General features: G+C 41.1%; 1 protein-coding gene across 1 annotated transcript in view; it reads left to right on the plus strand.

Annotated features, from left to right (window-relative positions):
- The first annotated feature begins 2,114 nt into the window (after positions 1-2,114).
- Positions 2,115-12,506, plus strand: part of SCFD2 (sec1 family domain containing 2) — a 150,448-nt gene continuing 140,056 nt past the window's right edge. The window contains exons 1-2 of the mRNA XM_053404446.1: positions 2,115-3,046; positions 4,240-4,408. Of these exons, the coding sequence (XP_053260421.1) occupies positions 2,188-3,046; positions 4,240-4,408 (1,028 nt within the window). The 5' untranslated portion in view covers positions 2,115-2,187. The remainder of the gene's footprint in view (positions 3,047-4,239; positions 4,409-12,506) is intronic.

Genomic DNA, 12,506 nt, shown 5'->3' on the forward strand with positions numbered 1-12,506 from the left:
AGATTTTATTTTTTATCCAGTTTTAATTAGTTCTCTTCTTGCAAAAAGGGGGTGTGATTTGAGGCATATGATTGGGCTGGGCGGCTGTTACTGCAAAGCACTTTTCATTCTTAAGCAAGGTAGTTTTGTTTTGATGTACCAGTCAGGTTTCCCACTCACTGCCTGGTTAGAATGGCATTTCCTATTTCTAGGGTCTTATAATGCCATTTTATGCCCGCTAAGTGCTCTCTGAGACTGTACAACTCAAGCCACTGGGAACTTCCCTTTTCCACCCATCTAAACACCTTAATTTGATTCTATAGTCCCCGTGCCTTTAAACGTAACCTTTACCAACCTTCCATTCTGAAAGTCCCTTTGCTCTTTTTCCTCAGTGTCTTCAGCTTGTGGTAGAGTTGGCCTAGTGAAGAGAAGTCAGCTCCTTTAATCAGCATTAGCCATTTCTTTCTAAAATAAGAGGTGCTAGCTTTCAGGCCTGCCTTTATATCAGACCATTTGTTTTGGGAGGCATCCAGGTTGATAAATTTATTTAAGACACTCAGTGGGGAGGGGGAAAACAATTTGCATATACTCTATTTGCTACCACTTCACATGTTGTTCCATGGCTCAACCCTGGCATTAAAATGGTTTGGCCTGGTGAATGAATATTGATTCAGATTAAATCATACCTATGTGAGGGACTTGCATTAATGACTTTTGAAAACAGGTTTCCCCCCAGAACAGATTAGCTAGTGATAGCTTCTTTGTAACTTTGTCCATTTACTCAAGTCAGCTTGAAAAACAGATCCAGAAATACATCTCAGTATTTTGTTGTTCCTGCTGTCTTCCTGTAGTGCTTTGTAGTTTGTAGTCTGGATTGTGTGGACTTTTGTAGAGGTTTAAGAATTGCATACCTTTTTTTTTGCTGAAGTTAGTTGTTCATAACACTCCCAGTGTTGTGTAGGTATACATGCTTATTTTAATATGTTCAAGGACTTCTACCTGACGGTACTGCTGGATTAAAACAAAGGTTGATTTACCATCCTGTCTCATGTATAAAATGCTAGTGAACAGGACCTGAGTACAACAGCACTCTCCTCTTATTCCATGGATTACAAAAAGGATCATGATCTATGATTATTGCTGGCTGGTTGCAATTTATCTGACTTGCCTATTAAGTCAATGTTACCAAGCAGGTGGATTAGTTTTAATTGTAACCAGTTCTAGAACTGCATTTGCAATGAAGAATGGGTATTAAATGTTTTAAATTAATGAGGCTACAAACCTAAACCTGTTCACTCAGAACAAAGCCCCACCAAACTCAATGGTGCTTACACGAAGTTAGGTACAGCTAGGACTGCAACCTTAACCATTAATTATAAATAACTAGTTTCAACCCTTTCCCCTCTAAAACTCAAACTCAGATTATTTTCCTGTTAAACCTTCACCCTCCCCCCCCACACGCACATTTAATCAGTGCAACTATGACAAGTCTCTACAGAATTCAGGCTTCCAGCTTTTATGACATTCAACAATACATTGTTTAACAGATATTAAATCTGATGAGACAATTATGCGAGCCGACGAGACCTGTAGCTAGTCCTGGGTGTGCTGTTGCTATTACTACTACAATTGCTATCACTAGGACATGAAAACACCACCGAATACTATTTTGTCTTTCAAAACCGTCATTAAAAAAATAATAAGGCGAACGTGACAGAACATTTCAGAACCGAAAACAGTAGGAGAAACGCCCGACACAACTCTCAAAGGTCCCGCCCCGCTACACGTTGCCCAGGCTCCATTCAGGCTCCGCGGCTCTTCCGGGTTGGTATTCCGCCCTCAGGTGAGAGGGGCATTTGCCGGCCAAAGAGCTTCGTTCTTACAAACCTCCGAAACAGCGCCCCGCCTCCTGGTCTTCCCGACCGGCCAATTGGAGTCGGGAGCTGGAAGATGACGTTGAATCCGCGCGACCGCTTCAAAGATAGGCGTGTGCGGATTGTGGAGGCCGGCGGTGCTGTCAACTCCGCTACCCGCTTGTGAAGTGCCGGAGTGGCTTAGGATGTGCCTGATTTAAGTATCCCGCGCCGCCTGACGGGCCTCGGAGGTGCGCTTCCCGCTTCAGCACATAGCTGACACCCCTTGCAGCCCGTCGTCTGGAGTGGTACCCACTGAGAAGTGCCAGGGGGACTCCAGCAAGCCTCTCCCACGATGTCTTCCTCTTCCACTACCTCCTCCTCTCCCACAGCCCCTGCTGGGATGTCGCAATTCTGCCAGCAAGCCTGGGGGCAGGTGTTTGCCAAGGCGAAGCGGGCTGTTGTGTTCATGGACCCTGCTTGTGCCGAAAGCCTTCACTGGGCGTGCGGAGGAGCCGGGAGGTTGCTGCAGGCCGGGGCGATCAACGTCAAGGAGTTTTCCAGCTTTGAATCTGGAGGTGCGGACCAGCCCAAAGCTGTCTTTGTGGTGAGCAGCTTGCTGAAAGGCAGGACGGTGGACATCATCCGTGACATTGTCACTCTCAGCAACTTCCAGTACTGCGTGGTTTTCACAGCTGTCAGCCATGCGGTGCACTTGCAGGCCCACAACGCTCCAGGCACTACTGAGGTTGAAGGTGTCGGCCGGGTGGTCTTTGAACAGTTTGAAGAGAAGCTCTGCCAGTGGATGGGAAACATGAACTACACTGCAGAGGTTCAACATGCCCCTTTGTTCTTGGCACCCATCTCGCCTCATCTCTTTGTAGCACCTGCCTTCTCCTTGTTTTTCCCCTTGATGGCTGAGGATTTGACTCGGATCAATAAAGCTAGACCGGAGAAGAAGAAAATTTCCCACTTGAGTGATCTTGATTTTTCATCTCTGTCGTCAGAGTTGCAGCTTCAGATCAGGTCCTTGGTTTCTGATTTCAACAGCTTGTTTGAGTACCTCAGTGTGCGGGAGGAATGTTTTGCTGTTGGGACAATAAGTAAGATAATTGCAGGGGATCTGGCAAATTATGCCCAGGCTAAGACCAGAAGGAAAACTGCACAACACAGAGCTTCTGTCATCTTCATGGACAGGACATTAGATTTGACAGGTAAGATGTTTGAGGGATTAATAGTTTGTTTCTTCTTGAAGCTATTTCCCTTAGTTTCAAGAATACTAACCTTTGTATGTTACTGTAGGAACGGAAACACTAACATGCCTGAGTTGGTGGAGGCAGTCTTAAATGAGTGTTCTAAGGCTCCTAGATTTCAGCATAAACACCAGGGCCACTTTGGCTGGAGCAGCACCTGCCTCAAATGAAATCGCCAAACACATATGTTAGGAAACACTTTAAATCTGGTTTTCTGTACTGGAGTAAGGGAAGGTTATATGTGGGTGAGGGAACTGGCACTTGTCCCTCCAGCTACAATTCCCATCATCCCTGACTACTGGTTCTGTTAGCTAGGGATGATGGGAGTTGTAGTCCCAAAACAGATGGAGGGACAAGTTTGGCCATGCCTGATTATAGGCCCATTGAGTCAAGCTTGACCAAGGCATTACAGTTTGTTGATATAATTGTTTGTATTTACTCTGACTTGGATATTGTGGTTCTTTAAAGAGTTGGAGACAGGTGCCCCTTAACACTGTCTGGTTATGCTGTTAGGGATACTTTTCAGCTTGTGTAACTTGAGCAGGTTGGCAAGTGATTCCAAGGGTTGAAACATCTTGTTCTTTGGGTTCCTGCTCTTCCTGGCTGGTGAAATCTTCCAGGGATGAGCTCTCAGTAGGATCCCTGGAGGTGGTTAGTGTCACTTTAAGAGAGGACATAATTCCCATCTTCCTTGAAAGAGGCAGTAGTGATAACATTATGGAAGAATCCAAGTGGCTTGCCAAGGCAGTCTTGGAGACCGTAGATTATTTCAAATCCATCCCAAGTTAATAAACCTTTGAGATGCCAGTTAAAATGTAAACACACTTCTGTGATATGTGCCCATCTGCCAGGATTTAACCAGCTTTCCAATTACTGTCAAATATTGCTTGTATATAAGAGATCTAGACACCGGGATCTAGTTTACTGTTTTTCCTCTATGTGAATAGAGTATGAATTCATTTTATACAATCATGGTGATCTTTGTTTGTTTACCTGTCTTCCAAATGGTCAACTTCTAAAATTCACTTTCTTTGCCATTTTGATATTGATATTGTTCAGCTTTTCTTCTTGTGTACACAGTTATATGATTTTGTTTTGTTCTGAATGCTCATGTAATAGACCTTTTGCTAAGTCAATGGATTATTCTTTTTCAGGAGCAGTTGGTCATCATGGTGACAACCTAGCGGAGAAGATACTCTCTTCTCTTCCCAAACTTCCAGGTCATACAAATGATGTGATGATCAACATGGTAGAACTTACAAACCTGCAGAGTGATGATGCAAGTTGCACTATTGTAGCACCAGGCTGCTTGGCACAACCAAAGTAAGAAGCTTCCATGTGTGTGGTATTCTTTAAAAGCTATGTTGCATTTGAGTTCTGCACTGTTACCTAACCCAGCAAAACAGAGATGTAGTCACAAGCAGGTTTTGCATGCATATTGCTTTTCTGGGCTGGAAATTGAAAATGTAGGCTGGATGTATATGTGCATCTGTATTGTGATGCCAACCATAAGCTGCAAGAAAGTTGATGTTTACTATTGTCTATTCAGATATTGATCATTAACTCAAACACCACAATATGATGGCAATTTCACATACAAAAATGTTGCTATTGCATCATCGTTGGTATCATCTAAAATGGTGTCTGCCTAGCAGAGTGATTTTCTTTTGCCCATGTACCCTTTCAAGTGTTCAGAAAGCTAATTTAAAAAGGGATCTAGTTCAGGTTCCCGCTATACAAGAAGGAACTAGTTCAGTTCAAGTTAATAGGTTCAGAGAATGGTAGAGATGGAATGGACCATGAGGATCATCTAGTCCAACCCCTTGCAATGCAGGAATCTTTTTGCCCAACGTGGGGCTCAAACCCATGACTCAGAAATTAAGAGTCTCATGCTTTACCAAGTGAGCTATAGCTCTACATGCAAATGAATGTTTTAGCTTATAAAAAGTTTTATCAGCATCATCGTTCGTTCCCCCCCCCCCGAATTCAACATTCAGAATGTTTACAAACTACTGTGCTGAAGGGTCCAAAAGTAGACTTGCCCTGTTTATGGCAGCCACACAAGTACCCAACAGGTACTGCTATTGGAAAACAGAGATGCAGTCGTACCTTGGATCCCAAGCACCTTGGTACTCGGACATTTTGGCTCCCGAATGCTGCAACCCCAAAAGTGAGTGTTCCGGTTTGCAAATGTTCTTTGGAACCCGAATGTCTGACGGGGCTTCTGCCAGGCTGCTGGAGCTTCCTGCAGCCAATTAGAAGCCACACTTTGGTTTCTGAACGTTTTGGAAGTCGAACAGACTTCTGGAACAGATTTCGTTCAACTTCCGAGGTACGACTGCACTCTTCAACAGGGATGATGCAAGAAATGCCTCACACCCCTTCTTTCTAATTACTTGGCAGCCATGATTAAGTGACTAAATGACCTTAGCAACAACAGTGACTCTGTATTTGCCTAATAAGTCATAAAAAGCTGCCTCCACACTTTGCTTTCCAACTCCAATTGACTTCTTTTTGAAAGAAAAGTAAGAGTCTAGGCCTTCTGCAGGGCAGGTGGGGAATGGAATGGAGATGAATTGAATTTCTATCCGGAAAATTACTTAAGTGACCACTAATTCACCCAGCAATTATGGGAACTACTTTCACGTGTAGTTCAGAGACTTTTCAGCTAGTTCAGTGAACTAGTTCATTCCAAGCACTGACATCTTTAGCCCAAGTTTAAAACCACTTTCCCCTATGTATGGGAAGGAAGTACACATAACTCTTGGGACAGTCACAGATACTGTATTTGAGCTGCTCTTGAAATCCTGTATTATTTTTATTATATATTTATTTCACAGAATCATAGAGATGGAAGGGATCCCAAGGGTCATCTAGTCTAACCCCCTGCAATGCAGGAATCTCAGCTAAAGCATCCATGACAGATGGCCATCCAACTTCTGTTTAAAAACCTCTAAGAAAGGAGAGTCCACCACCTCTTGTGGGAGTCTGTTCCACTGCAGAACAGCTCCTACTGTCATGAAGTTTTTTTTCCAAATGTTTAGTTGGAATCTCCTTTCTTGCAACTTGAAGCCTTTGGTTTGAGTCCTACCCTCCAGGACATGAGAAAACAAGCATGCTCCCTCCTCCATGTGACAGCCCTTAAGATATTTGAGGATGGCTATCATATCTCCTGTCAGTCTCCTCTAAACATACCCAGCTCCTTCAAGCGCTCCTTGTAAGGCTTAGTTTCCAGACCCTTGATCATCTTGGTTGTCCTCTTCTTCACACCTTCCAGCTTGTCAACATGCTTCTTAAATTGTGGTGGCCAGAATTGGACACAGTATTCCAAGTGTGGTCTAACTAAGACAGAACAGAGTGACACAAGAACAAATGCAACCTAAAATGTTCACTGATAAGATGTGTAAAATAGCAGATCCAACTCACCCCCCACCCCCCAAAATGAGTGGAAGATTCATCATCATCATCATCAAACCTTTTATTGGCATCACATACAAACATTCATAGTAAATCAATACAGAATTTTTGTTGTTGTTTAGTTGTTTAGTTGTGTCCGACTCTTCGTGACCCCATGGACCAGAGGACACCAGGCACTCCTGTCTTCCACTGCCTCCCCCAGTTTGGTCAAACTCATGCTGGTAGCTTCGGAAACAGTGTCCAACCATCTCGTCCTCTGTCATCCCCTTCTCCTTGTGCCCTCCATCTTTCCCAACATCAGGGTCTTTTCCAGGGAGTCTTCTCTTCTCATGAGGTGCCAAAGTATTGGAGTCTCAGCTTCAGGATCTGTCCTTCCAGTGAGCACTCAGGGCTGATTTCCTTAAGAATGGATATGTTTGATCTTCTTGCAGTCCATGGGACTCTCAAGAGTCTCCTCCAGCACCAATACAGAATTACCACCGCCCCAATGTCACAGAACATTTGTCAAATAAAAAGAGGCAAAACAGTCTAACGTTACAGAACAGAAGATTAAAGTTTTTGCCTGGTGCCTAAAAATCAGATAGTGGTGGCACCGGGCATTCCTCCCTGAGGAAAGCATTCCACAAGTGGGAGCTACCCCAGAGAAGGCCCATTTTTATGTAGAACCTTTGTTTTTTGAGGCAGTTGCGTACATTATTCCCTCAAGCATTGTGTCAGACACAAGAGTGACTTGGATGGTTGCTTTCCATCACTGTACTATAAAATGCTTAGGAATTTTGCTGTGAGAGCTGTAAGCTTAAATGTGGATCAGATGCTTAGTATGCAGAGATTCGCACGTTTAACCTCTGGCATCTCCAGGTAGGGCCAGGAAAGAACTCTGTGTGGAATTTTTGAAGAGCTACTACCAGATTTGCCATAATGCTGGGGTTGGGAATCTGTGGTTCACCAAATACTGTAGGACTCCAATTCCCATCAGCCCCAACCACTCCTGCTCCAAGTGTCTCTGGTTGCCATTGGCTCAGTTGCTCAGATCCTAAATAAGGGACTGGCAGGGAAAGTGAAGGAGCAAAAAAGAAGTGGACATTTAGGAAAGCAAGGGCCCGGGAAAGGAGTATTGGAAGACTGGGCTGTAGGGAAGAAGAGAATAACAGAATACTTGGGAAAGGGAATCTGGGAAGGAGAGGGAATGCACAATGAAGGCAGGTCCATAAGACTTAGCTGCAGAGAAGTTCAGATACTGATTTGAAATAATATGCTAAATATTTGGCTGCAGTTAGCTATACTTGTGAATTGCATCCTAAACTGTAGTCTGAACTAATATTTGCAATATTCAGCTCTGAAAGAAGTCCATTTAAATTTGAATTGAATTACTGTTTTGGCAGGGAACTTCGGATCAGATGTCATTCTTCATAAAATGTTTGTTGGCAGTGATGGGAATTTTGTAGAATTTGTTATTTCTGAATAAAGGTGTGTGTGATATATACACACCTAGAGTTTGGAATCCACCATCAGGTAGTTCACATTTTAAGAGATGTTTCTTCTAAGTATTTCAAATGTATTGGGATAACGGAGAAAGAAGATCTCCTTTCTCTACAGCATGCTATATGTATTTTAAAAATAAATAAATAAATGTGTTTCCAGCCAAAACATCTGGGCTTAGTTTATGGAGTTAGCAAGCAGATTTAATGAATATTTATGGTTGACGTAGGGCTATAAAGCAGAGTCTTTACTTAAATCTAGGGAAACAATTAACTTCTTTAAAGATGAAAATTTTAAATTCTCGGTGCTCTTAAAGTTATTGGACTTCGAACATAACCACTTGAGAAACTGAAAAATGCAGCAATGCCCTTAAAATTCTTTAAATCATATTAGTCATGTGCAGAATTTTCCATCAAGAAAACCTTCTTGCTATAATTGCTGACACATTGGTCATTTAGTAGAAATGGATTGCAGAGAATATATATTTTTGGAGAGTGATAATCTTTTTTCTTTAAGTATACGGTTTATATATTATGATATAAAACTTATGGATCATAACTATACACACACATATACAATGGTAACATTCATTGTGGTTTTTTTTAAAAAATGAAAGTGTAGTTTATAAATATTTAAGAAAGAAAATAAAGGTGATACTACTTTCTATATTTGGGCACCCACGGAAAATGTGCACTATAGAACTTTGTGAAACGTGTAAAATTCAAATCTCTCCATGGCTGTTCTGTCAGTGATGCAGTAACATTTGTCTGAGAAACCAGTTCATAATCCACTCAGATTGCTGAGCTGAAAATCCTTAGCCTTGAAGATATAATAATGATAATGATAATAATAATAATTTAATTATTTCAGTCACAGACCAGTTCCAGCTCACATACAATATCCGGAAAGTCATAAAACATGATAGGATTAGATTTGAATTTACAGTTGGGTATAACAGGGACAATACAGATATAGCAACAGTTAAAAATATATAATTTAAATCTTAATCACTAAAATATAACCTAAAATTGTTGACGATATAAAATTTTCAAGTTTATATACTATAATTGTTTGACATCCACATAAAAACTATTTAGAAGTTTACATTTTTATGACAGAAATTAAAATTGGGGAGGGGGAGGCACGGGTGTCCTGTGTCATACTACTATCCATAGAAGCTTTACAATATATATTAGAATAGATTATTGATACAAAAATTGTGAGTGTAGTTTAAACCCAGAGGAAACAAGAGGATAAGGAAGCAGTCAGAGTGTCTTGTAGCAAATGATAGCTCTTTTCAAATAGAAAAATATTCAGATGGAAGCAAATTCTATTCATTCTGTAGCATCAGAATTTTTGTCTTATATACAGTAAATGGGTGAGTGAATGAAAGTGACCTAAATATATTTTGAGTTGCCTTTTTAAAATCTACTCCATATAGATATGAACGAAGTGTTCTGCATGCACCAGGAAGCGTCCTCTGAGTAACTAGCTGCCACATCTGCAAAAATGGACTTGGCCGTGGTTACAATCCCTGAATGTAGATTCAGCTGTCAGCACCTTGTTATTGACTCCTCTTCCATCAGCCTATTCTTTTCTTTTCCTATTAAGTAACTGTTTGCACTTTTAAAGCACAAAAGAAGAATGTTTTAAAACCGTTACGTATCTAATGAATTGTCAAGGAACAGACATGCTATAAAGATCAGAACTTTTTAAAAGCGTAATGTGGCGGACAATTCTTCAGTGTATGCATTTAATGTATTAATATATTTTTTTTACAGGACACCTAAGAACTAACTGTTCAGGAACAAGTGGGTTTGTGAATCTGAAGGATCACGGCTCAGATTCCATTAACCCACCATGCTTGGGGAAAACAGTGCAAGGATTCCTGCTAGCACAAGGGGGTTTTCCTACCCCCCCAAAAAATAGAATTATACATCATTTTAGGAATTTGCCACCTAGTGGTAGGCAAGTGGAGCTGTATATTTTAAAACCTTCCTTGCTTCATCTGCCTAATCCTACCTTATTTTCTGCAATTTGAAAGACTTTGAGGCCAATATGGGCATAGTGTACTGACTTGCTGCTTAGAAAACTGAGCAGCAGCATCAAATGTTTCAGAGAGATCTGACAGGAATGTACTGCAAGCCTTAGGTGGCAGATGCTGAGGTGATGACAATGGTCCTCACTGTTCCTCCTGAGCTCCTCCCAGCCATTTCCCTTAGCTGGATATCAGAGCTTTATGTGCTACACAGCCTGTCACCCCCCTTGAAATTGCCCTGCTGGCATCAGATGCTACCATATTTTTGGTGTTGAAGTGAAATTAACAGTCAGCTTCTGGTCATGGAATGAGGGAGGCACCATCTTGAGATAGCAAAATACATTTTGTTGGCCCTAATGGTGCCTTTAGTCTTGGAAAGAGAGAATGAAGATAACATAGATAAATTGGATATTAATCTCATGTTTCTGGTTTGGTGTGCAAGCTAGGTTTGGGGTCTGAAAAAGCTGAAGGCTACAGAATGAAATGAATTGCGCTATCAGTTATATTTCCTGGATTAGCAACAATAAAAATCCTACACTAGCCCTATGAAGCTTGGTGTGGCAGGATGTAATAAACAAAGATGGAATGTTTTTCCTTTGTAGACATTTTATTTTCTAGACATATTAGACATTTTATTTTCTAGACATATTAGACATTTTATTTTCTAGACATTTTATTTTTCTAGACTGGATTGCGTTGCGCACATCCAGGGACTAAGTGTATCAAGTTATTTGCTATCACAGACACTCAAATATGCCTTAAAACATCTGGTATTCTAAATCCAAAGAACATATTGTGATTTTTTTTGTCTGAACATTTTGTGTGTGTGCCTTTCTCTGTTCCTTTTAGATAACATTAAATAAAAAAATACTGAGGATTAAGATGTTTGCCCTTTTCTACAAGTTTACAAGATGTTGGGATGCAGGAAATGTTTGCTACATGCTTAAGATATGGGTTTACTTCTGTGGGTTTGGCAAGTAAAAATACTGCTTTGAAAAAATTAGTTGACCGCAGCAGGCAAGCTTGTGCTCATTTTATCCCATTTTTAAATCCCATTTACAATTTTTCCAGGGCGCACAACTCTTGACATGTTTGCTTATCTCTTGTGCGTAAATACCACAGCTCATCTTTTTTTATAATTGAAATACATTTTGCCGTCTTCTGGCTCACTATTTTCACAAAAAAGTTCTAGAATAGAAAGCAGACCAAAATCCCACCCTCCATTCTCACTCTGGGAAGCATTCCATTTTCTTCTGGTGAGGGTAACAAAAGGACCTTAGCTTTCCTCTCCAGTTTAGAGGTGAAGAGAGACTGATACCAACCTCACTGTTGGGCTGAGATTTGGATGTGTAGATCACCTACAAGGATCCCATACCTCAAGAGTCTCCTCCAGCACCATAATTCAAAAGCATCAATTCTTTGGCATCAGCCTTCTTTATGGTCCAGCTCTCACTTCCATACATCACTACTGGGAAAACCATAGCTTTAACTATACGGACCTTTGTCGGCAAGGTGATGTCTCTGCTTTTTAAGATGCTGTCTAGGTTTGTCATTGCTTTTCTCCCAAGAAGCAGGTGTCTTTTAATTTTGTGGCTGCTGTCACCATCTACAGTTATCATGGAACCCAAGAAAGTAAAATCTCTCACTTCCTCCATTTCTTCCCCTTCTATTTGCCAGGAGGTGATGGGACCAGTGACCATGATCTTCATTTTTTTTATGTTGAGCTTCAGACTATATTTTGTGCTCTCCTCTTTCACCCTCATTAAAAGGTTCTTTAATTCGTCCTCACTTTCTGCCATCAAGGTTGTGTCATCTGCATATCTGAGGTTGTTGATATTTCTTCCGGCAATCTTAATTCTGGCTTGGGATTTATCCAGCCCAGCCTTTCGCATGATGAATTCGGGTAGGATATGGGTGATCACAAATGTTGACGTGGCTACCAAGACCACTCATAATGTGTAGACCCTTGAGAATTGCACGCAGATGAGTCTACATTCCACTAGCACCAGAAACATAACAGGAGGAATTGTGTGCTATGTCAATGTATGATTGCTACTCTGGTGTTCATTTAAAAAGATGTTTTCCAATATCTTTCGCACTTCTCCAAAACAGACTTTTCTTTGGGAAACTGACTTTTGCCATCAGTTGAATAAAACAATGCTCCCTCCCCCCTCAAACGTGCAAATCATTGTTGCCACTTGAATCTGGAAGAACTCCAGGAATGTTATAGCCTTGGGATATTCCCAGATGTTTTCAATTGGAAACCCACTGTCTCCACACACCATGCCTCTGAAAACATATGTCTAAACCACTTTATCCATTTGCACCAAAAGAAGTGTTCTCTTACAGGAGAAATTGAGGCCACTGAATTTCTTAAGGCCAAGTGATGTATCCAGTTTCTGTTTATTGATGAGCAATCTAGTAACTAGTGAAGGCTTTCCTTAAAACTGTCAGTCTAAAATTAATCACTTTCTAATTGCTTTTGCA

The sequence above is a fragment of the Podarcis raffonei genome, chromosome 9, assembly GCF_027172205.1.
Source record: "Podarcis raffonei isolate rPodRaf1 chromosome 9, rPodRaf1.pri, whole genome shotgun sequence".
Classification (NCBI taxonomy): Eukaryota; Metazoa; Chordata; class Lepidosauria; order Squamata; family Lacertidae; genus Podarcis; species Podarcis raffonei.